The sequence below is a fragment of the Myotis yumanensis genome, unplaced genomic scaffold (genome assembly GCF_028538775.1).
Source record: "Myotis yumanensis isolate MYYU_CA2020_CCGP unplaced genomic scaffold, mMyoYum1.0.hap1 SCAF_6, whole genome shotgun sequence".
Taxonomy (NCBI): domain Eukaryota; kingdom Metazoa; phylum Chordata; class Mammalia; order Chiroptera; family Vespertilionidae; genus Myotis; species Myotis yumanensis.
Genome location: NW_027223757.1, coordinates 84,497,026 through 84,517,331, shown reverse-complemented (window position 1 = coordinate 84,517,331; position 20,306 = coordinate 84,497,026). Strand labels below are relative to the sequence as shown.

Sequence of the window (20,306 nt, the reverse complement as noted above, 5' to 3'; positions counted from 1 at the left end):
CCCCTTCTGCCCTCTAGCAGCTGGCCCGCCCGTCCTCACTGCCCCACCGGAAGCTACTTAAACTGGCCTCAGTCCCGGGCAGAAGTAGGGGGCAGGACGGGAGGAGTCTGGTGACACCCAAGCCACCATTCCCATCCCCACATGCCTGGGATCCTCGGTCCCGTGTGCCCTGTTCCCTCTGAGGGCACAAGGCCAGGAGGACACACGTTAGGATTCTTCCTTGCGGCTCCACCTTGGCGAGGACGGGGGAAGCCACTGTGGAGGAATGATTTCTGTGTGCCCACCTCCTGCCAACCTGTGTCCTCACGAGAGATTTAAAGGACAACAAAGCAGCTTACAGGCTGTGTGCTCCGGGCGGTGCTGTACTAAGTGCTCTGCGGATTACAGCATCTAACCCCGGTAGCCACCTGCGGTGAGAGGGGGGAGCTGTTGTCACCCCGCATCACAGATGAGGGGGCTCAGGGGGGTGAAGGAAGCCACTTGCTCGCGGTCACCCAGGTAGTAGGTGGTGGCGCTGGGATTCAACCGCGAGTAGTTGGACGCCAGAATCCTACCCTTTTGAGAGTCACTGAAACCCTGGCACCGCCTGAGATGGGCCGGGGTGCGGGCGCAGGGGGCGCGGGCGCGCGCGCTAGACCTCAGGAGGCCAGCTGGGGAGACAGGCGGGGAGCAGCTGCCGGACACATGGCAGGGGCAGCTGCAGAGCAGGATTCCCCCGCGAGAGGGAACCCTGAGCCGGGCGGGCTGAGCCAGGCGGCTTCCTGCCGGAGGCGGAGGCCGCGGAGTGAAGGGCGGGGGAGGAGGCGCGAGCCGGGTCCCGCGGCAGGACCAGGACGGGGTGGCCCGTACCCCCCTCCCCCTGCCCGCCCCGTCCCCCCCCGCCCCGGGCGCCGTCGCCGCGGGCTGTGCGCGGTGGGTGGTCCCCGAGACGGAGCTGTCGAGTCTGTGCCTGACAACTCTTTTCCCTCCACTCTCTTGGTCTCTTTCAGTTGGAGGAGGACAGACTCTCGGGGCACTCCCTCCCGCGGTACAGCCCCCTGCGACGACTGGCGTCCTCCGTGTTCTCCTCCTCCACGCTGGAGACCGAGCATTACCCGCACCCCGGCGGCGGCGGCTCCTCGGGCTCCTCCGGTTCCCTCATTCAGCGCAGCCGCTCGGCGGAGAGCAGCCCCGTGCGGGCGCCCCACCGGCGCCACGCGCCCCTCGCCGCCGGCAACCACAGACTCGTGCCCTCGGTGCTCCGCATCTCGCGGTCCCAGCTGCAGCAGGTGTGGGCCCGCTTCACCCACAAGACCTAGGCCGGGCCCCCCCCCCTCCTGGAGGGGGCAGGTGGGGGGGGGGTGGGGAGCAGACAGAGACCATGGTTCCTTCCCAGGACGCAATAATCACACTCACACGCCCCGTGCGCCCCATCGTGCAATACAGCCCCCTAGCGCTGGCCCAAGGTACTGTAACGCCCGCCCCCCGGCCCCTCCGCGATGCCGGCCAGGTGGTGCAGGGAGGGGCGGTGCTGTCTGTGTAATTTCAGGGTCGGGGCAGGGGTACTTGGCTGGAGCCACAGTGAGTCCAGAGTCCGGTAGAAACCCAGCGTCAGGGCCACGAGGCCTGCTGGGTCAGCGGCGGTCTGGCATGGGTTACCCTGTTTAATCTGTCATCTCTTGGCGTGGCTGGGCCCGGTCCACCCCGAGGGGGTGGCAGAGCTGGGCCTCCCCGTGGGGTGTGAATGCCCATCTGTCTGCGTGGGGCAAGGTGGTGGCCCTGCGTCTGAGAGGGGGGCCTGGCAGCCAGTTTGGGGTCGGGTGGGGCGTGCCTCTAGACGCGGTGATACGGGGAAGCAGCCCTGCGACCCAGCAAGCCTTTCCCAGGCGGACAGCGTCCCTGCCTCCCACGCTCAGCCCAGGAGGCCCGAGCTCCGCCCACTTGGCTGCCCTTGCCAACGCGCGTGCTCTCACCCACCGCAGGGTGGCCTGGCCCAGCTCCTTGGGAGCTGAGGATGGATGAGTGGAGCTGGGAGCTGGAGCCAGGGGTGAGGGGCCTGGTCTGGAAGTAGTGACAGAGAGGGGGTCGTTAAGGACGAGGGGACCTGTGAACTCAGGACAAGCCCCACCCCTGCCCTCTCAGGGGCAGCTCCTTCCTGTAGGTGCTCCCCCAAGCTGGCTGGTCCCAAGGGGCCCGCAGGGAAGTCAGAGCACTGGGAGGCAGAGCAGACGGGGATCTGGAGATGGGGGGTGGGGATGCCAGACTGCTCATGCCCTTTCTGCCCATTTCTCAGCCCCTAACCTGTCACTGGAGGGACCCCCAAGGTTCCCTTTTTCATTCCCGTCCGTCCATGATAGCCAGCACCTGTCCCCCGAGGCAATGAGGTGGTGATGATGAAGGCACCAGGAAGGACAATGCCTGTACAGGGAAGGAAGGAAGGGCGGCCTGAAGGTTTGCAAAGGTGTGTTGTGTGAGGCTGTGTGTGCCTGCACGCATGCCTGCTCTCTCGTGTGCTTCTATGTGAGCAGTTGTGCACGTGGCAGGGCCGCCGTGGGTGGTTGCACTGCACAGTCCCGTGTGTGGGTGTGTTTGAGTGTGCACGTGTGTGTTAGGGAATCAGAAATGTGTCTGTGCAGTCCTTGATGGTTTCCTACCTTCCCACGCTCATCCTGGCTCCTCTATGCTCCTCCCCCTGACCTCTGCTTCCCTCCCACTCCACTCCCTTCACCTCCCCAGCTCTCTCTGATTGGAGTAGAGCCCTCAGAGGCCCAGGGGTGCCATAAGTGGGTGGGCAGCCATAAGCAGTGCCCTCCTGGAAGGCCAGCATTGTGGTGTGACTCATCCACGTGAGCTATGCACACACCCACCTCACTCCTTTCCCCAAAATCCACCCCCGCCATGTCTGGGCCGGAGCGCTTTCCCCCATCTAGGAATGAAACTTGTGCCCTACCCACCCCAGTTCTAGCTGCTAAGTTTAGGCCCTCCCTCCAGGCTATTTTGGGTGCAGACGGTAGAGGAGGGATCAGGGTAGAGCCTTCTCCAGAAGGGACAGAAAACACAAGCACAAAGGTGAGGGGTGGGATGAGCAGGAGCCCCTCCCGCCTTCCCCTCTGGCCTCCCCCTGGCCTCCCAGCTAGTGGCAGGCGGTGCAGTGAAGGGGAGTCGGTCCACCAGCCACCCCAAGGTCAGCAGCGGTGGGGGCAGTGCCCCGCTCTCCGGGGTTAGATGAGACAAGCACTCCCTTATCTGGCATTCCCTTCCAGAGGGCTCCACCACCTGACCCTGAGCACAGCTCCCACCAGTGACGAGCACCCTGAGGTACTCTAAGATCCCAAAGTGCCTTGTAACCAATCAGACAGTGGCACTACCTTCAGCCTTGTTTTAGCATCAAGTGCATAGTACTGTTTCCAAAGCCTTTGGAGGTGGCGGATCCATCCCAAAGGCGGCTGAATCCACACACACACACACACGCACACGCGCACGCACACACACACCAGAACTGGTGCCTGTGGGAGTGGGTGTGTCCTTTAAAGTAAGATTATGATTCAAAACATGTTGTCCTTGGAGGGACACTCTTGCATGCCCTCTAGGGCGCAGGGGAGATTGTCTTATAAGCCATGCGCTCTGAGCAGACTGGAGGTGATCTTGATAATGTTACTATCTTTTGAGGGTGGCTTTGACTTTTGGAAACAGCTAAGGCCATTGGAAGCCACATGTTCAAGTTCACGTGAAGCTTGGCAGAGCCCTGCCCGGATTGGAGTTGAGTGGCCAGGCCCCAGGCTGGGCAGGGAGTTGTGAGCCTGCCATGTGGTCAGGCTCCTTTCTGGAGGCTTTCCCTTCCCGAGAGGAGAAGGCTCTCTGCCCCGGGAGAGGGACAGCTCCCGGGCTCAGCTCTGCAGAGAGGCCGCCTCCGTCCTACTTTGGAGATGGTGTTTGCGTACTTCACAGTCACACCCAGCCTGCTGGAGTGGCTTCCGGTTATTTATTTTTTATTCCATTTAACAGTCACTGGCACCCGGGGCTTATTTTGTGCCAGGCAGTGGTCTAAGCACTTTACAAAATTAACTCATTTAATCCTCATAATAGCTTACGAAGTAGATCCCAGTACTGTCTGCAGTTAATGGATTAATTAGAATACTTAATTTACAAAAACATTTTAAAAAAATAACCCCTGCCAATGCCGAATAACCGAGGTCTTGTTTGATAGTTTTAAAGCATTTCGGTCTATTTACCGTCCTTCCTGGTTGGCCCCTCCCCACCCTATCCAGTAAGAAGGGAGTTGTCTGTGAGCCAGACTCGGATGGTGTGTGTGTGGGAGTCACTCCAGAGTACTGGGGTCGGTTGAAATGGCAGAGCCTGTCTCTCCAGAGACCCCAATCTCTCCATCCCCCACTATCCCCTGCCCCCCAAGCATCCCCTGGCAGCTCTGGGCGGAGGTGGCTGAGTAAGAGTTACAGTGGAGAAAGCAGATGCTCAAAACCCTGACCTCGGGGGTCACGGTGGGACCCTCGTGGCTGGGCTCACTGACAGGGCAGGTCCTGACGTTGGTGAGCACTGACCGTGGGATTGAAGCTGAGTGTCAAGAGGAGCCCAGCGTGTCAGGGAGGGGCAGATGCAGGGACAGTGGTAAAGGGGGACCCACCACACCATCCTTTGCTCAGCCAATTGTTGCTGAAATCTCCGATTTTTTACGTGAAGTCTCCCAACTTTTAATTATTGGCATCTAACTTAAAAAACGACAATAGCTTTTTAAAGAAAAATCACCGTGTGAGCCAAACAAAACCAGTTTACAGGCAGAGACCCCAAACTCAGTTTGCCACCGTGAGCCGGAGCACAGTCGACCTCCCTCTGTCCAAGGCTGCGGCTCTCACAGGGTCAAGCGGGCTTCCTAGAGCAAGGAGGTGTGTGGTGCACTGTGTGTGTGCACGTGTGTGTGTGCATGTGTGTGTGCGAGCGCGCGGGCTCCTGAGTGTGGGGGGCACTGGACTTGTTTGTGGTGAGAAGGGCCCTCCTTATAGGACCAGTATTTTCTCTGTGGGACAGAACCCCGAGTCGGTGAAAAATGCTCTAGTAAATTCTCCATAATGAATAGACCCTCCACACACTCAAGGCAGCTTGGGTCACAGCAATAACTACTGAACATTCTCCCAGCCAGAGCATCCCCACCCAGCAGTCTCCCTCTGCATCTCCACTTTTGGGGAAATGGGCCTAAAGCTGCCCAGTGGGGGTATGGCATCTCTGAGCCACGCTGGCACGTTAACTCCTGCTTCCCCAGCCGAAGCCGAGGGGGGCAGGCCTCTCCAACCCAATCACCATTCCTCTCCTCTGCCCGCCGAGGTCCCTTTTTCTGGGGAGGGGCGGTGCTTCTGCCAGGCAGGCGCCGGGGGAGCCTGGGCTACTGGGGTGAGCAGAAGGAGCTGTGTCAATGTGTCTGTATTGGGTGGCCAGGGGAGGGGACCATGCTTAGGGAGGGTGTGGGTGCCCCTGGCTGTGGGAGCACGGAGACTGCTGTGTCCCCTGCCATCCGCGGGTTGATGGAAACATAGACCCCTAAGGAGGGTCTGAACCCCACCCCACCCACCTCACCCCACCCCACCCCAAACTCCACTGAGATCCCAACCTGAAGGGCAGGAATCGCCCACCCTCATGGGCAGACCTTGGTAACAAGGAGTGTGGCCGATCACTCTCCTAAGTTGGGGGGCATGTCCCCAAAGCTCACACTATTCCCACTAAGAGCAGAGGTGCCCCTGGGGCGGGTGGGCCCGCCTCTGGAAATGTTCCAGAACTCTCCCTAAGGGAGAACTCCCAGCCTGAGGACAGTCCCTCAGGTGTCCCAATGGTTCCCACACCACCCGTGGGCTCCCCGCCCGGGAAAGAGCTGAGAAGCGCGGGGGCGGGGGGGGGGGGGCAACGACACCCAAAGGAGCACGGGAACCTCCCACGCCCGTCTTCCCACTTGGTTCCACCGTCAGTTCCCCGCGTACCCTCTTTTCTCCCTGCACAGGCGGGGGGAGGGCGCGGGGTGGGGTCCCTCCGCCACACTGACCGGCCACGCACACACTCCGTAGCTGTGCGCGCACGCCGTCCACTCTCCGGACAGCAGACTAGCAGCCCCGCCGGGGAGAGCACAGTCCCGGCTCCCGGCCCCCCTCGCCGGTTCCTAAGGGTACCGGGACCCCAAGCCTCACTGTCCGCCCGTCCCCGTCCGCCGCCGTCGCACCACGAATGTACGCTCCGTCTTCCTAACTCGCTGCTGCGCGCCCCCAGGGGACTTGGGCCCCGGCCCCGCCCCCAGCCGCGAGCTGCCTGCTGCTAACACTCCACCTGGGCAGGCACCCCCTGCGCCCCGACGTCGCTCGGTCAGTCCTCGGCTGCTTCCCCTCCGCCGGCGCCCTGGCCTCGGGGTGAGGCTCGCCCCCCAGGGCTTCCAGGTCGGGGATGCCGACGAGGGGCTGGGAGGGGGAGCTGGCCGGTTCTCCGGCTCCAAGAACCCCCGTCGCCCACCCCTGACTCCCTTACCTCACCGCCCCCCCGCCCCCCGGCTGTCCCCCACCCACTCCCCACATCACTGGCCTTGCAATTGGATGCCAAAGAGCCCAGATTGAGGGGGGAGCCGAGCTTTGAGTCTAGGTCTCTCAGAGCCACCCAACCCCCCTTTCGCCCGCGCCCCAGCGTCCGTGTCTCCTGCCCCACCCCACTCCATCACTGAGCGCCCTGGGGAGGGGGGGACCTCAAACTTGCCCCCACTTCCGGCACTCCTCCCTCCCCACCTCCGAAAATAAAACTCAGGGACCAACATCTGCTTCCTTTGCACTTGCTCCGTCGACCCCTCCCCTCACTGGGAGGGGTTTCCGCGGGGGAGGAGGCGGGTTCGGGGCTCTGTGGCTGACTATTGGGCGGGAGAGAACTGGCCCCTGCCCCCTGCCCCCTGCCTCCTGCCCCCTGCCCCTTGCCCCCTGAGAGGTGGGACTGGTGGGATCGGGGGAGCTCAGCCCCTTCCCTCCAAGGACCGAGGAGGCGCTCGCTGATGGCGGTGGAGAGGGGAGCGAGGGATGGGAAGGGGGTGGCGAGGGGACCCTCCGGACCCCAGCTGGTTTATCCCCGCGCCTCCCGCCCGTCGTCAACCCCCGCCCCCTTTTGTACTGCAATAATCCTGTATTATAGCTTGCTCTGTTCCCCGACCCCGGCAAGCATGCACGAAAACTCAAAACCACACGCGCGAAGATGGGACGCTTTTTCCTCTCCGGGTGCGTCCTCCGTGGGCCGCGGCGTCGGGCCGGCCGGGGGGAGGCGCATGCACCGAGCCCGCCCCTCGGCTGCGAGTACTGTACACATCCAACACTTGAAACCGACACGCACACGCGCGGCGCCGCCACGGGGTGGGACACGGACACGCACCCACGCGCGCACGGGCGGGGGTGGGGGCGCCCCGCCGTCACACGTCGCTGTGCGAGGGATCTTGTGCCTTTTTCAGTCCCTGTATGTTAATCAGACAATCCGGAGAGCTTGTGTACTACCAAATCCTGATTAAAGACGCCTTCCAGGAACTGCGCCTCGCCTGCTTTCTTTCACCCACCTCCTTCCTAACCCACCCCTCATGCAGACCCTAAGGCTGGAGTCGCGGGAGGGCAGCGGGCAGCGGGCAGAGGGCAGGGGCTAGTCTTTTGCTGACTCAGGGATCTTGTGGGGTCAAATTCCAGATCAATGGATCCAGTCCCACCCCTACCTCCACCCGCAGCTAAGACCTAGGCTGATGGGGCGGGGCGGGGGGGGGGGGGGGGACGGGGGGGACGGGAAGGGGTCCCCCGGAGGCTTCAGCTTGGTGGGGCTGGAGCAACTCTCCCCGCTGGCTGTCTCCTTTCATCCATCCGGAGGAGGGGCTTGGGCTGGACTCTGGTCTCTGGGGCCCTCCTCCAACCTGTCAGCTTGCCATCTTGCCAAGGCCAGGAGGAGAAGTAAGGGGGGGAGCACTGATAGTTCCTACATGGATCAGACGGTCCAGTCCGGGGGTGCAGTGGGGTGGGAAGCTAGGACGACAGGAGGCTCTGTGCGGCGTCCGCAGGCCTTCCCCGGGCTCTCTGCTCCGAGGGGAGGTCTGAGTAGCTCTGGCCTGCGGAGAAGGGTCTGTTGATGGGGATCATGAGCGAGTGGGGTGCAAGGATAGCATGTGGGTTGAGGGAGGACTAAGCCAACGGGAGGGTGAGGACATGGAGAAGGAGAGGATGGCGCAGACTTCTGAGATTGCAGGGGTGGGGCTTTCCCGCTCCTGCGGGGTCCCCACCCCGCCCACCGGCAGGCCCACTGGCACAGTGCCCCAAGGGGAAGACACCTTTCTCCCCGGGGCCTGAAGCAAGTGTGGGGGCAGAAGAGGGCAGGTCAGAAGCTGCGTTTCTGACTCCAGAGCATTGAGAGAGCCCCGGGCTGCCAGCTCCTTGCCTTGGGGCCGGCAGGAACGGGTTGGGGCCAGAGACCTGGAGATCAAGTGTGTGGAGATGTGCATAGGTCTAAGGCAGGCAGCCACCTTCCCAGGTCATCTCACCCCTTCTAAAACCGGACAACCAGTGGGTCCAGGCTGCCTGTTGCTACTTGAGCCAGTTAAGCAGAGACAGGGTTGAATCCTATATGAGCGTTTATTCCAATAATGTGGGCAGTAGGGGAGAGCAGCAGGTCACCCAGGAAAACCTGCTTGACCCTCCCCATAAGCCAGTTGCTTATACTGGGTAGAAGGGCAATGATGATATGGGTGAATAGGGATTACAGGCATGGGGAAGTAGGCAACGTATGATGGTTACAGGTGACAGGCAATACGGGTCGTGTGTGTGTGTGTGTGTGTGTGTGTGTGTGTTGCGCATGGGTCCAAGGTTGTTAATCTTTCCAGGATTCTGGGCAGTTCTCAGAAAAGGAGGATGGACTTTATTCCGATGTTAGCTCGCATGTCCCGGGGCGTACAGCTCTCGGCCAGGTTAGAATGTGCTTTCTCTAATCAGAACAGAACCGTCATGGTTAACAGAGCATGGTTCATATTTCTTATTGTTATAGCTGGTCCCCACTATCCTATTTCTGCCCCTGACACTTCCACTCAGAGGACTGTCTGGCCAGTGAGTCTGGGGCGGAGGGACAGGGGGCAGCTCTTAGCTTGACGGATGTGGCTTGAGAGTAGACGCTCAGACAGACCAGTAAAGAATCTGGGAGAGATGGGGGTTGGCAGAGGAGGCTACGCTGTTGACTTCTCATCTCCAATTTTCAGGCTGGGCCATGATGGCCAGGGGGCGTTCCCCCTGGGGAGGAGGGCTGCAGGAGGTGTGCACCTGGTGGCTGAAGAGGAGGGGGGGCACCGCTGTGAGAGGCACAAAGCCCTCCCCACCCCACGAGGAGGGAAGGGGGGACATTAGGCTCACTCTCCCTTTTTTGTCACTCAGCACCCCCCTTCTTCAAACTTGAGGCCCGTGTGCTGATGTGCAGTGTGAGGACTGGGCTTGGCCCAGGTCCAGGCGGGAGAGCTGCTCAGTGCTCCCTGTTGGGTGTGTGTGCGTGTGTGTGCGCGCGTGTGTGTGTGGTAGTGTGTGTGTGTGTGTGTGTGTGTGTGGTAGCCTTTGTGTGTGTGTGTGTGGTAGCCTGTGTGTGTGTGTGTGTGTGTGTGTGTGGTAGCCTGTGTGTGTGGGGGGGGGTAGCCTGTGTGTGTGTGTGTGTGTGTGTGTGGTAGCCTGTGTGTGTGTGTGGGGGGGTAGCCTGTGTGTGTGTGTGTGTGTGTGTGTGTGTGTGTGGTAGCCTGTGTCAGAGGAGTCAGGGCTGAGGAGGGTCCAGTTTTGCTGTTGGTAGGGAAGATCAGAGTCTGTCCGCCCGCCTCTCTTTCCTGCTGACTGGAGAAAACATGGACTTGGGCTGGGCTCTGAAGCTAGTGAGGCCGTAGGTCTGGGCTCAGTGGGGGCAGGGAGAGGGCTGGGCTTTCATTCTCTCTGGGTCTCAGCTCCAATGGCCGCCTCCTCTCTGACTGCCACCCACCCTTCTGCCATTGGCCTTTTGCCAACTTTAGTAGAATCACTGGTAGCTTTAAACAGACAGATTTCTGAGCCTCATCTCTGACCTACAGACTCCGAGGGGTAGGACTCTGTGTTTGTAAGAAGCACCCCCAGAGCCTGGCTGGTGTGGTTGAGCGTCAACCTATGAACCAGGAGGTCACAGTTCAATTCCTGGTCAGGGCACATGCCTGGGTTTTGGGCTTGATCCCCCCATGTGGGACGTGCAGGAGGCAGCCCTTCAATGATTCTCTCTCATCATTGATGTTTCTATCTCACTCTCACTCTCCCTTACTCTCTAAAATCAATAAATATATATTTAAAAAAGAAGAAGAAGAAGCACTCGCAGGTAATGCTGTGCAAACCAGGCTGGAGAGCACAATGAGCAAACTGGAATCGTAAAGGTCGCTGCCCTGGAAAGGGAGTAGGCAGGCGGGAGCTTCCGGGACTCCTGCATCCCCTGCTGACACCCAGCACTCTTGCTTCCCTCTGAGCTGGAATGGGGGGTGTCATGGCTGGTCCCCTTCCATGGTGTTCTCAGCCTCCAGGGCCAAGCACACAGAGGCTATCTAGTGGTTGCTGGCTGATAGATGAGCACTGGATTGCATGGGTGAATGAATGAATGAATGCTCATTGGGCTCAGGCATCCAGGAGAGGCCTGGAGAGGGGGAGGGAGGACTTCCCACATGGAGCCAGATACGGAGGGCAGAGGGATTTTGAAACAGAAAACCCAGCATGCCCAGGGGAGGTGGGCTTGGCAGGGATCTGTGGGACAAGGCTGCCCCACTGTGAGGTTCACAGCCCTTCCTGCTAAAGGGCAGAGGGTCCCAGGTTTCCCTGCTGGGGGCGGGGAGGGGAGGGGAGAGGGAAGACAGTGAGGCAGTGGAAAGAGTTCTGGGCCACCCTGGTTGATGGGTTCTGTGACTTGGGCATGTCAATGCCTCTTTCCAGGCCTCAGTTTCCCAGCCTGATGTTATCACCAATGACTGATGTTCAGTTCTCCTTCCTCCTTCCTCCCATGTCATGGAAGAGGAGGGCTTTCAGATGGCATGGGAGACGGCTCCAGCTGGAACAGCTAAGTGGGCGCTGTGAAAGGCAGGTCCACCCGCTGGATGGGGCTTTGTCAGAGATCCAAGCCCTGGCCAGAGGGCAGAGTGGTTCTGCCAGGGATGCCCTACGTGTCAGAGGTGGGGCAGGGCAAATAGGCAGAGGTTCTGCTGAGAAAGGATGCCTGGGGTTGAAGGGTATCCCTGCCAGGTGGGATGTGTCTGGTGCTGGGTGGGTGGGTTCTGAGCTGGACAGGAGGGAGGCCTGACCAGAGCTCTGCATCTCTCTGCCTGCCCTGGCTGTCAGTGCCGGCACCTGCCCGGTGGTCCCCACAAACCCCGGAGATCACAGCAACCCCCTCCACCTCTGCCCAGTCATCTTCTCTAACCTTGATGTTGGAAACGAAACATGGCTAAGGGACCCAACGCAAGGCCTGGCACAGAAGCAGTGTTAATGTTTGCTAAGTGAATTAATAAATTAATGAATAATGAGAATGGTGCGGAGAAAGAAAACAATTGCTGGAGACTTCCAGTCGGATATATGAAGGGGACAGTGCTCGAAGGAAGTTCCCTGTCCGGCTCAAACAGGGTGTGCTGGGGTCCTGTCTGGGTCTGATGCTGCCATGTCTTGCATTAGTTTCCCACCCCCCTCCCCAAGCCTCAGAAGCAAGTCCTCACCTAGTGTCTGGCTGTGAGGGAGATTATGGCAGTTGGGGGTGGTAGAAAGCACAGACAGCCGTGGGCAGGTCCTCGGCCTGGGGGTTTCTGCCTCTCCCCTCCACCAGCCTTTGGGCTAACTGTTTGCACAAAGGCCTCCCCTCCTTTCCCCACCACTCTACCCCCCCACCCCCACAGATGTGGTATCTGGGCATTTCTGGGGTCAGGGATAGAAGCAATGATCTCCAAATCAGAGTAGGGGGTGGGTTGGAGGGAGCTAACATTTATCAAGAAACTGCTACATGCCAGACCCATTGCTTATACGGCCTCATTTATGATCACAGCCTTTGTAGAGTGTGCATCGTCCCCATTTCGTGTCCTAATATAGAGATTGCACATTCCATGAACACAAGGACCATGTCTATCTTATTCACTGCATTCACAGGTGCAGGACTTTTGAATGAATGAATGAATGAATGAATGAATGATTGAATGAATGAAAGACCCTCAAGGGGCTTAGCGTTTATGGAGAGAGCGAACTATGTAAACACCTGCTTGTGGAATAGAGGGGGGAGGGTCTCTAATGGCAGGATGTGGGAAACAAGTACAAAGGAGGCTGTGAAGTCTGCTTGGTGGGTGGATAGGAAGGCTTTGGGGAGAGGAGCTGTTTGAGCAGGTCCTGGAATAAGAACGGGGATTTTTCACGTGAATAGAGCAGGTGAGAAGGAACCCGGGGCAGAGGAAACTGCCTTGGGAAAGGCACAGAAATGTGAGATGCATGACCCATTTCGGGAACATGGTGGCATCTGAATGGCTGGGGTGTAGGGCTGGGGATCAGAGGTTGCTGCTAGAAGTTTGGTTGGGGCAGAAGATAGGAGCCAGATCATGGTGTGGAGGGGAGTATGGGGGGCAGTTTGAAGCAGAGAGAGATGGGATTCAATTTAAGTTTCAGGGAGATCCCTTGGCAGCCATGGGATGGATGGATGGGCAGTGTGGGATGGAGAACGCAGGCCAGTGGCCAGGGAACCACCAGGCAGGACTGGGCTGTGCCCGTGGGGCTGGGGCAGCAGACGCAGATGTGTAAGCGGGGACTTGGCAGGACTCCCTGAGAGTCTGGACGGCCCCTGAAGGTGTTGGGAGTGTGAGGATCTCTCTGGGCCTCTGGATGGGCTGTGTTTAGGAAGATGGAGGCCCAGTGTGTTCAAAAGGCTAACACAGTGCTGGGCGCTGTTAGCACCGTCAGCCTGGAAGAGAGCCACTCAGCCTGAGGGCCCGCGCTGTGGGTGCCCGGGGGTGTGGATTGACAGGGCAGAGCTGGAGAAGATGCAGCAGCTGCGTTCTGATCAGGTGGCCAGGCCTTTCTAGTCTGGGAGGAAGGAGGCTAGGGGGAGGTGTGGCAGGAGTCTTAGGAAACCAGACAGGGCCATCGAATTGCCAAGGACGCTCTACAACAGCAGTTCTCAACCTGTGGGTCGCGACCCCTTTGGGGGTCGAACGACCCTTTCACAGGGGTCGCCTAAGACCATCAGAAAACACATCTATAATTGCATATTGTTTTTGTGATTAATCACTATGCTTTAATTATGTTCAATTTGTAACCATGAAAATACATCCTGCATATCAGATATTTACATTACAATTCATAACAGTAGCAAAATTACAGTTATGAAGTAGCAACAAAAATAATTTTATGGTTGGGGGTCACCACAACATGAGGAACTGTATTAAAGGGTCGCAGCATTAGGAAGGTTGAGAACCACTGCTCTACAAAGCTTCAAAGGGGAAAACTTAATTGAGTGAAAAGAAACCGCCCTCACAGGTTGGCTGTGAATTCCTGGAGGAAGTGTGGGCTGCAAGCCCCTGTAGAGGGGTGGGTGGGAGGACAGGGTCCTGGAGCTCCAGTGGCCCACCCCTGCCCTAGGTCCTGGGGATAGAGCAATGAACCCAACAGACCCAGTGCCTGCCCTCAGGAGCTCACACTCTGTGGACACACCCGGGCCTGTGGGCCTCTCAGCTGTGGGTGCAGTCAGGTCTTCTCGGGCCCCGGAGGGGGTGGCCTCAGCCGGTCCCTGTGTGTGCCCCTTGCAGGTGTTCTCCGTGGCGCCCCCATTTGAGGTCAACGGTCTCCCACGAGCTGTGCCTCTGAGCTTGCCCTACCAGGACTTCAAGAAAGACCTCTCCGATTACCGCGAACGGGCCCGGTTGCTCCACAGGGTCCGGAGAGTGGGCTTCTCGCACATGCTCCTCACCACCCCCCAGATCCCGCTGACTCCTGTTCAGCCTCAAGCTAATGGGAAGGAGGGAGAGGAGGAGGACGAAGAAGAAGATGAAGAGGAGGAAGAGGAGGAGGAAGAGGAGGAGGACGAGGAGGAAGAAGAGGAAGAGGAGGACGAGGAGGAGGAGGAAGAGGTGGAAGAAGTGGAGGAGGAGGCAATAGCCCTGGGGGAGGCACTGGGGCCTCGCAGTGGCTCCAGCAGTGAGGGGAGTGAGAGGAGCACCGACCGGAGCCAGGAGGGCGCCCCGTCCACGCTGCTGGCTGATGACCAGAAGGAGTCCAGGGGCCGGGCCTCCATGGCTGACGGGGACCTGGAGCCTGAGGAGGGCTCCAAAACGCTGGTGCTCGTCTCCCCTGGTGACATGAAGAAGTCGCCTGTCACTGCCGACCTGGCCCCTGACCCTGACCTGGGCACCCTGGCTGCCCTCACTCCTCAGAATGAGCGGCCCCAGCCCACCGGTAGCCAGCTGGACGTGTCTGAGCCAGGCACCCTGTCCTCCATCCTCAAGTCTGAGCCCAAGCCCCCTGGGCCTGGGACGGGGCTGGGGACCGGGGCGGTCACCGCAGGGGCCGGGGGAGTGGCAGTCACCTCCTCACCCTTCACCAAAGTTGAGAGGACCTTCGTACACATTGCAGAGAAAACCCACCTCAACGTCATGTCTTCCGGTGGGCAAGCCTCACGGCCCGAGGAGCTCAGCTCTGGGGGCGAGCTGGGCCAGGAGGTGCCCTCTGAGGGGAGGGCTGCAGAAGAGGAGACCTCTGTGCCCCTGGAGAACGGTATTCCCCAGTCAGGGCTGGAGAGCTGTGCCCTGCCTGGCCCTCCTGGGGACACCCCCATGGAGGTGGCCATGGACTCACTGCCCAGTGGATCACCCCTTGTCGATGGGCCAGCCCCAGCATCCCCGCTGGAACCAGACCCCGAGAAACTGGCCACCATCTCCCCCAGCCACCGTGCCATGCCAGGCCCTCGCTGCAGGAGCCGCATCCCTGTGCTGCTGTCGGAGGAGGACACTGGTTCGGAGCCCTCGGGTTCACTGTCGGCCAAAGAGCGGTGGAGCAAGCGGGGGAGACCCCAGCAGGACCTGGCCCGGCTGGTGATGGAGAAGAGGCAGGGCCGCCTGCTGCTGCGGCTGGCCTCTGGGGCCTCCTCCTCCTCCAGCGAGGAGCAGCGCCGCGCCTCTGAGACGTTCTCGGGCACAGGCTCCGAGGAGGACATGCCCGCCTCTGAGCCCTCGGTGCCCAGGAAGGCCGGGCGGGCGGCTGCCACCCGGAGCCGGATTCCCCGCCCCATCAGCATCCGCATGCCCACGCCTGCCCCAGCCCAGCAGTCCCCTGGCAGACCCCATGGTGCGGCCCCAGCATCGGACACAGCCATCACCAGCAGGTGAGAAACCACTGCCAGCCCCACGGTGGGCAGAGGGCGACCACAGAAGGCCTGCACCAGCAGGGACTTCCCCAGGGCTAAGGTCAGGGGCTATCGAAGACTCAGGAAGGCCCCTCGAATGTACCTCCTGTCCACCACCAACTGAGTCTCTCTTCTGACTCGGGTTCCAGTCCTGTCCCTGGGCTCAAGGGGGTGGAGACAGTGAGCAGGCCTGGAGGGGTGCCAGGGAGGCCAGGTTTGGGAAAGGTTGACTGGGGCCTCTGGTGTGTCATGGGGCATCTGAAGCCAAAGGAGAAAGCCCAGAATAGTCAGGAGAAAACTTCATTCATGTGAATATAAACAAGGGTGTATAGAGATGCCGGAGAAAGCCTGCAGGGAGCGCTTCGGGCAGCAGCCAGGGAGTGTGCGGCCCCTAGAAGTCCTCCCTGGGCAATAGGCTCAGTTTATTTCTGTGCCAGGTCTCAACCAGGTCTGTGGATACAAGACTCTAGGGCTCAGTGCGATTCTGAAAATGTCTCTGCTTTCCCCCCTCCTCTTCTTTTCCCCCTCCTCCTCCCGCAGGCTCCAGCTGCAGAAGCCTCCAGGGACGGCCATTGCTGCCGACTTCCGTCCCAAACAGCCCCTTGGCCGGGGCCAGGGCCCAGGGCGAGGCCAAGCCAGCACCAGGCCCCCAGCCCCGCGCAGTCCCGGCCTCCCTGCCTCCACCGCGCGCAATTCCAGCGCGTCCCCCCGCAGCCAGTCCCTGTCCCGCAAAGAGAGCCCCTCACCCTCGCACCAGGCCCGGCCTGGAGGGCCCCCACCCCGAGGCGCTTCACAGGCCCGGGCCGAGCCTGATGGCACCCCCTCCCTAGGGGGGCCCAAGAAAGGACCCAGAGGGAAACTCCAGACTCAGCGCGCAGCAACCAAAGGCCGGGCAGGTGTCGCGGAGGGCCGGGCCGGGGCCAGATAATGACGCGCGGGCTCTGCGTGGGCCCCCACCCTCACTCCAGCCCCCAACCCGCAGCCGGCCACACTGGAACAGCTCCCAGCACAGCCTTACGCGCCCGACGCGCCACCCGCGGCCCCAGCTTCCTGCCTGCACCCGCCGTGCTCGCCCCAGCCAGGCTCCACCGGTGGGGGGCACCTCGCCGCAGGGGTAGAGCTCGCCTCCCTCCCTTCCCCAGTCACCTCCCACCTCCTGCCGCCCCTCCGCCGGGAAGGCTCAGCCACTCTACTCGGAGGACCCCACTAATCCGGACAGCCCGCTCTCCCGCCAGGCCTCTGCTGCTCTCCATGCTCCACCCCCGACACACCTCTGCTTACACCTCCTACAGAGCCTTTCCCTCCTCCCAACCCTCTTCCAGCCAAAGCCCCCCTTTCAGAAAGGCAGCCTCAATTTCCCCACGTGGAGGCTCCAGCCTCCCCTAGAGGCCAACCCCACAGTCTCCTGGGAAGGACCTCTTCTCAGCTGCCAGACTTGGGGCTGGGGAGGTGGGACCTAGGGCCATTGGTCTACTCAGGTGTGAGGGGGCAGGTATGACCTGCCCCACAGCTCCATCCTGGACACCCTGTGGGAGGCAGTGAGCAGGTGTGGGGGTTGCTCTAAAGTGCAAGTCCCCCTGTATTTGGGTGGGGCCTCAGGGGGAACCACAGGGTGTGGGCTGCCTGCCTGGGCGGTATTTCCCAGTGGGAAGTTGGAGGAAGGGCTTTAAAGAAGTTTCACTGGTCCTTGGCCCCCATCTAGTGCTCAGGACCCCTCTGCACCCGGAATTCCTTCTTGCCATCGAACTCAATCTCGCCTCCTGCAGTTTCAGCCAACTCCCTTCTCTCCTGGGTTCAGTGGAGAGTGGCTGGTCATCATCTCTCGCTGGCCCTTTGGAGATTCAGGGACACAGTTCTGGCCAGACCACCCTCCCTGTTCTCCTGGCTGTGACCATCATGTCCCCCTGTGGGCAGAGAGAGCAGAAACAGACAGACATACAGACAGATGACAGCTGGCCCTGGACTCAAGGCAGAAAGGCCCTTCTAACTTCCAGATTATATGCTTGTGTGATGGGTCCAGCCCAAGTCCTCTCCTCCCCTAGCTCACCCTTAGCTCATCCCTCTTGTCATAACCCCACACCATGCAGCCGAGCTGTCCCTGCAGAGATGGGAGGACTGCTCTGCTCCATGAATGATATGGGGCCTCCTCCTAGGTCTGGCTCCTGCATAGCTCTCACCCCGGCTCATCACAAGCCTCAACTGCCCACATCTGGGCCAACCAGTACACTGGCTGCAGAAGGGACAGCCAACCCTGTTTATCTGGGACAGGTCCTGGCAGGCCTCCTCCATGCTCAGCACCCACAGCCTCTGTCCCCTGACCTGCCCCTTCTGTTTTACCCCGGGTCATGGAGAACAAGGCACGACAACCAGGGAAAGAGGAAGAAAGGCCCCTGCTATGCCCCAGTGATCTGGCAGCACCCAGCCACCATCGCTTGAAAGGATGCCCACGAGGAAGTTGACCCAGGGAGCAGCCTGGGGATGCCCGCTGAAGCCCTTCATGGAGAGTCAGCAGGCTTGGGCAGCTGCTTCCATGCCGAGTTGGTGGCATCTCTGCAGGGGAGGACTCCAGGGTGGACAGCCCCCGAGGTCCACCCTACGCTGACGCAGAAGCTCCCAGAACACTCAGGAAACCTCTCTGGACAGAGCCCTCTTTGTCAACCCGAGACCCTCCCAAGACCTCTACTGCCCTCTGGGTCCAGCAGAGGGGGTGGAGGAGGGGCCATGCCCTCCCACTTAGAGCTTCTCTGAATGACAATCAGCTCCTGCCAGGTGGGGGCCAGGGCTTGACCCCTGCTACCCAGGTCCTGGGCCTGCTCCTTGTTACCAACCGAACTGTGAATGTAGGGCCCCAGCCTCACCCCTGCCCCAGGACCAACAACAGCCTGGTTTGGTGTTGGGAGGAAAAGGGGGTGACCTGAGAGAGCCCAGGCCCATCCTACCATCCTGCTTCACCCAGCACCGAAGGTGGGCAGAGCTGCAAAACCCCGTCTGTCCTTGGGAAACCAGACCTCCCCAGGGCTCCTAACTGACCTCAGGCCTCTGCGTCATTGAATGTCACCAGAGTTGGGGAGGAGGAGCAGGGGCGAGTGTGGGAGGAGGCTAGAGGATTCTGCTTCTCTCCCCAGGAAGGATCCAGGGCAGAGGAAACCATGTCTCCCAGTGCCCCACCCCCGGCTGCAGCCTCTTCTCCCTTGAGCACCCATCCCCTCCACCAAGCTCTGCAGGTCCTGAGCCCCTTCTCTGTCAGAGTGTCACACCACCACCACCACCACCACCACCACCACCACCGCACTCCAGCACTTCCTCCTCATCACAGCCCCTGTCACTGGCTCAGATGCGGGGCTGCCCACCCCAGACATGCCTTCCCTCCCCAGCCTCACTGTGCACCAAGAGGGTGCAGGAGAAGGCTGTACCCCAGGCACATGGGCGCTCCCCTTCCCAGCTCCTCACAGGGGCCTGGCTTGCTCAGTCTTCTCTGGGGACCAGCCCCCGTGGGCTGGGGTTGGGGACAGGGAGTTGCCCTCCCCTTCTCCAGGGAAGCCACAGAAGAATGTTTACATGCCAAACAGAATGTAACACCCGCCCCCAGTCACTGCATGGCCTCTGCCCACCCTGCCCCTGTCCACCCCGACCCCAACATCCTGGAAGCCGCTGTCATGATTAGATCGGGTCTCAGAAGGGAAGTAGCCATCACACCATTAAAAAGCCTGTGGACCTTTCTTTCTGTTGGCCTGGACTCTTCTTCCTTCGGGGGAGAGGGCAGAGAGCAGGCCCTGGGCTGGGGGTAGCAGGAGAGAAGAGCACAAGTTGGTGGGCAAGTGTGGCCGTGGACGGGCTGTCATGGAGGCGGAGTGTCTCTACCAGCAGAAATGGAAGCTTGGAGGAGGCAGGTAACCTGCTCAGGGTCGTACTGGTGGGAGGGACTTCCTGCTGCCTCTGACGGCAAAGCTGCGCCCTCTCCGCTCGCTTGGCTGTCTGACCAAGGGCCAGAGACTCTCAGTCTAGCTTTGTGCAGAGAGGAAGGGAGGAAAATTGTCAGTGCCCAGCAGTTAACAGATAAAAATGAGTGTGTTTGGAAAACCATGAAGTACAACAGCTCACAGGCAAGGAAGGACAATGGTCACTATTCTAGCAAAATCTATGAAAATCACAGATGAACGTAGCCTGTGGCTCAGCCCTTCTAGAAAGGTATCCTACACTCACAAGATTGAGTGTCTAAAAGTATTCATTGCAGCATTCTCTGTACAGTTCCACAAAGCCTCACCTCAATTCTGAAGCCCAAAAAGTTCTGAAAACTGGAAGTTTTTCCATTATTTTGGCACAAGTCTCTGACAAGACTATTTGTAGTCTTTTTAAAAAAATTTATAATATTTTTTCCTTTAAAAAATTTTTTGTTGTTGATTTCAGAGAGGAAAGGAGAGGGTTAGAGAGAAACATCAATGATGAGAGAGAATCTTTGATCGGCTGCCTCCTGCACCGCCTCCCCCTCCCCCCCCCCCACCACCAGGGATCAAGTCCAAAACCCAGGCATGAACCTGACCGGAAATCGAACTGAGTCCTCCTGGTTATAGGTGAACACTCAAACATTGAGCCAAACTTGCCGGGCTGTAGTCATTATTAATTCCACTTATCATACATGTTTGCAGTGGAAATAATAATGTGATTATGGAGTGCTGTCTTAGATTCTATGAGGGGTTTTCATAATGTATGGAATATACACTGAATTGCCTTTTTAAATATTATATACACATGTGTTTGAATTGTAAAGAATTCGGGTAAGAGACTGTGGACCTGTAAAAGCAGAAGTTCAGACGTAATCTTAATGCCTGGTTGTTGGGGCTCATTATATCGAGCCGCCCATACGATGGGGACCCCACTGTCTGGTACTATGAAGTGTCTACTGGAGGTGGCTCTTTGTAGACACTTCG

General features: G+C 59.7%; 1 protein-coding gene across 2 annotated transcripts in view; it reads left to right on the top strand.

Moving 5' to 3' along the window:
* Positions 1–19,150, top strand: part of TTBK1 (tau tubulin kinase 1) — a 41,477-nt gene extending 22,327 nt beyond the window's left edge. Inside the window, exons 14-16 of one of the 2 annotated variants that reach the window (XM_070418551.1) lie at positions 990–1,268; positions 13,787–15,357; positions 15,919–19,150. In XM_070418551.1, coding sequence (XP_070274652.1) covers positions 990–1,268; positions 13,787–15,357; positions 15,919–16,306 — 2,238 coding nt within the window. In that variant the 3' untranslated portion in view covers positions 16,307–19,150. The remainder of the gene's footprint in view (positions 1–989; positions 1,269–13,786; positions 15,358–15,918) is intronic. The other variant, XM_070418552.1, reaches the window with a different exon arrangement.
* The last annotated feature ends 1,156 nt before the right edge of the window (positions 19,151–20,306 follow it).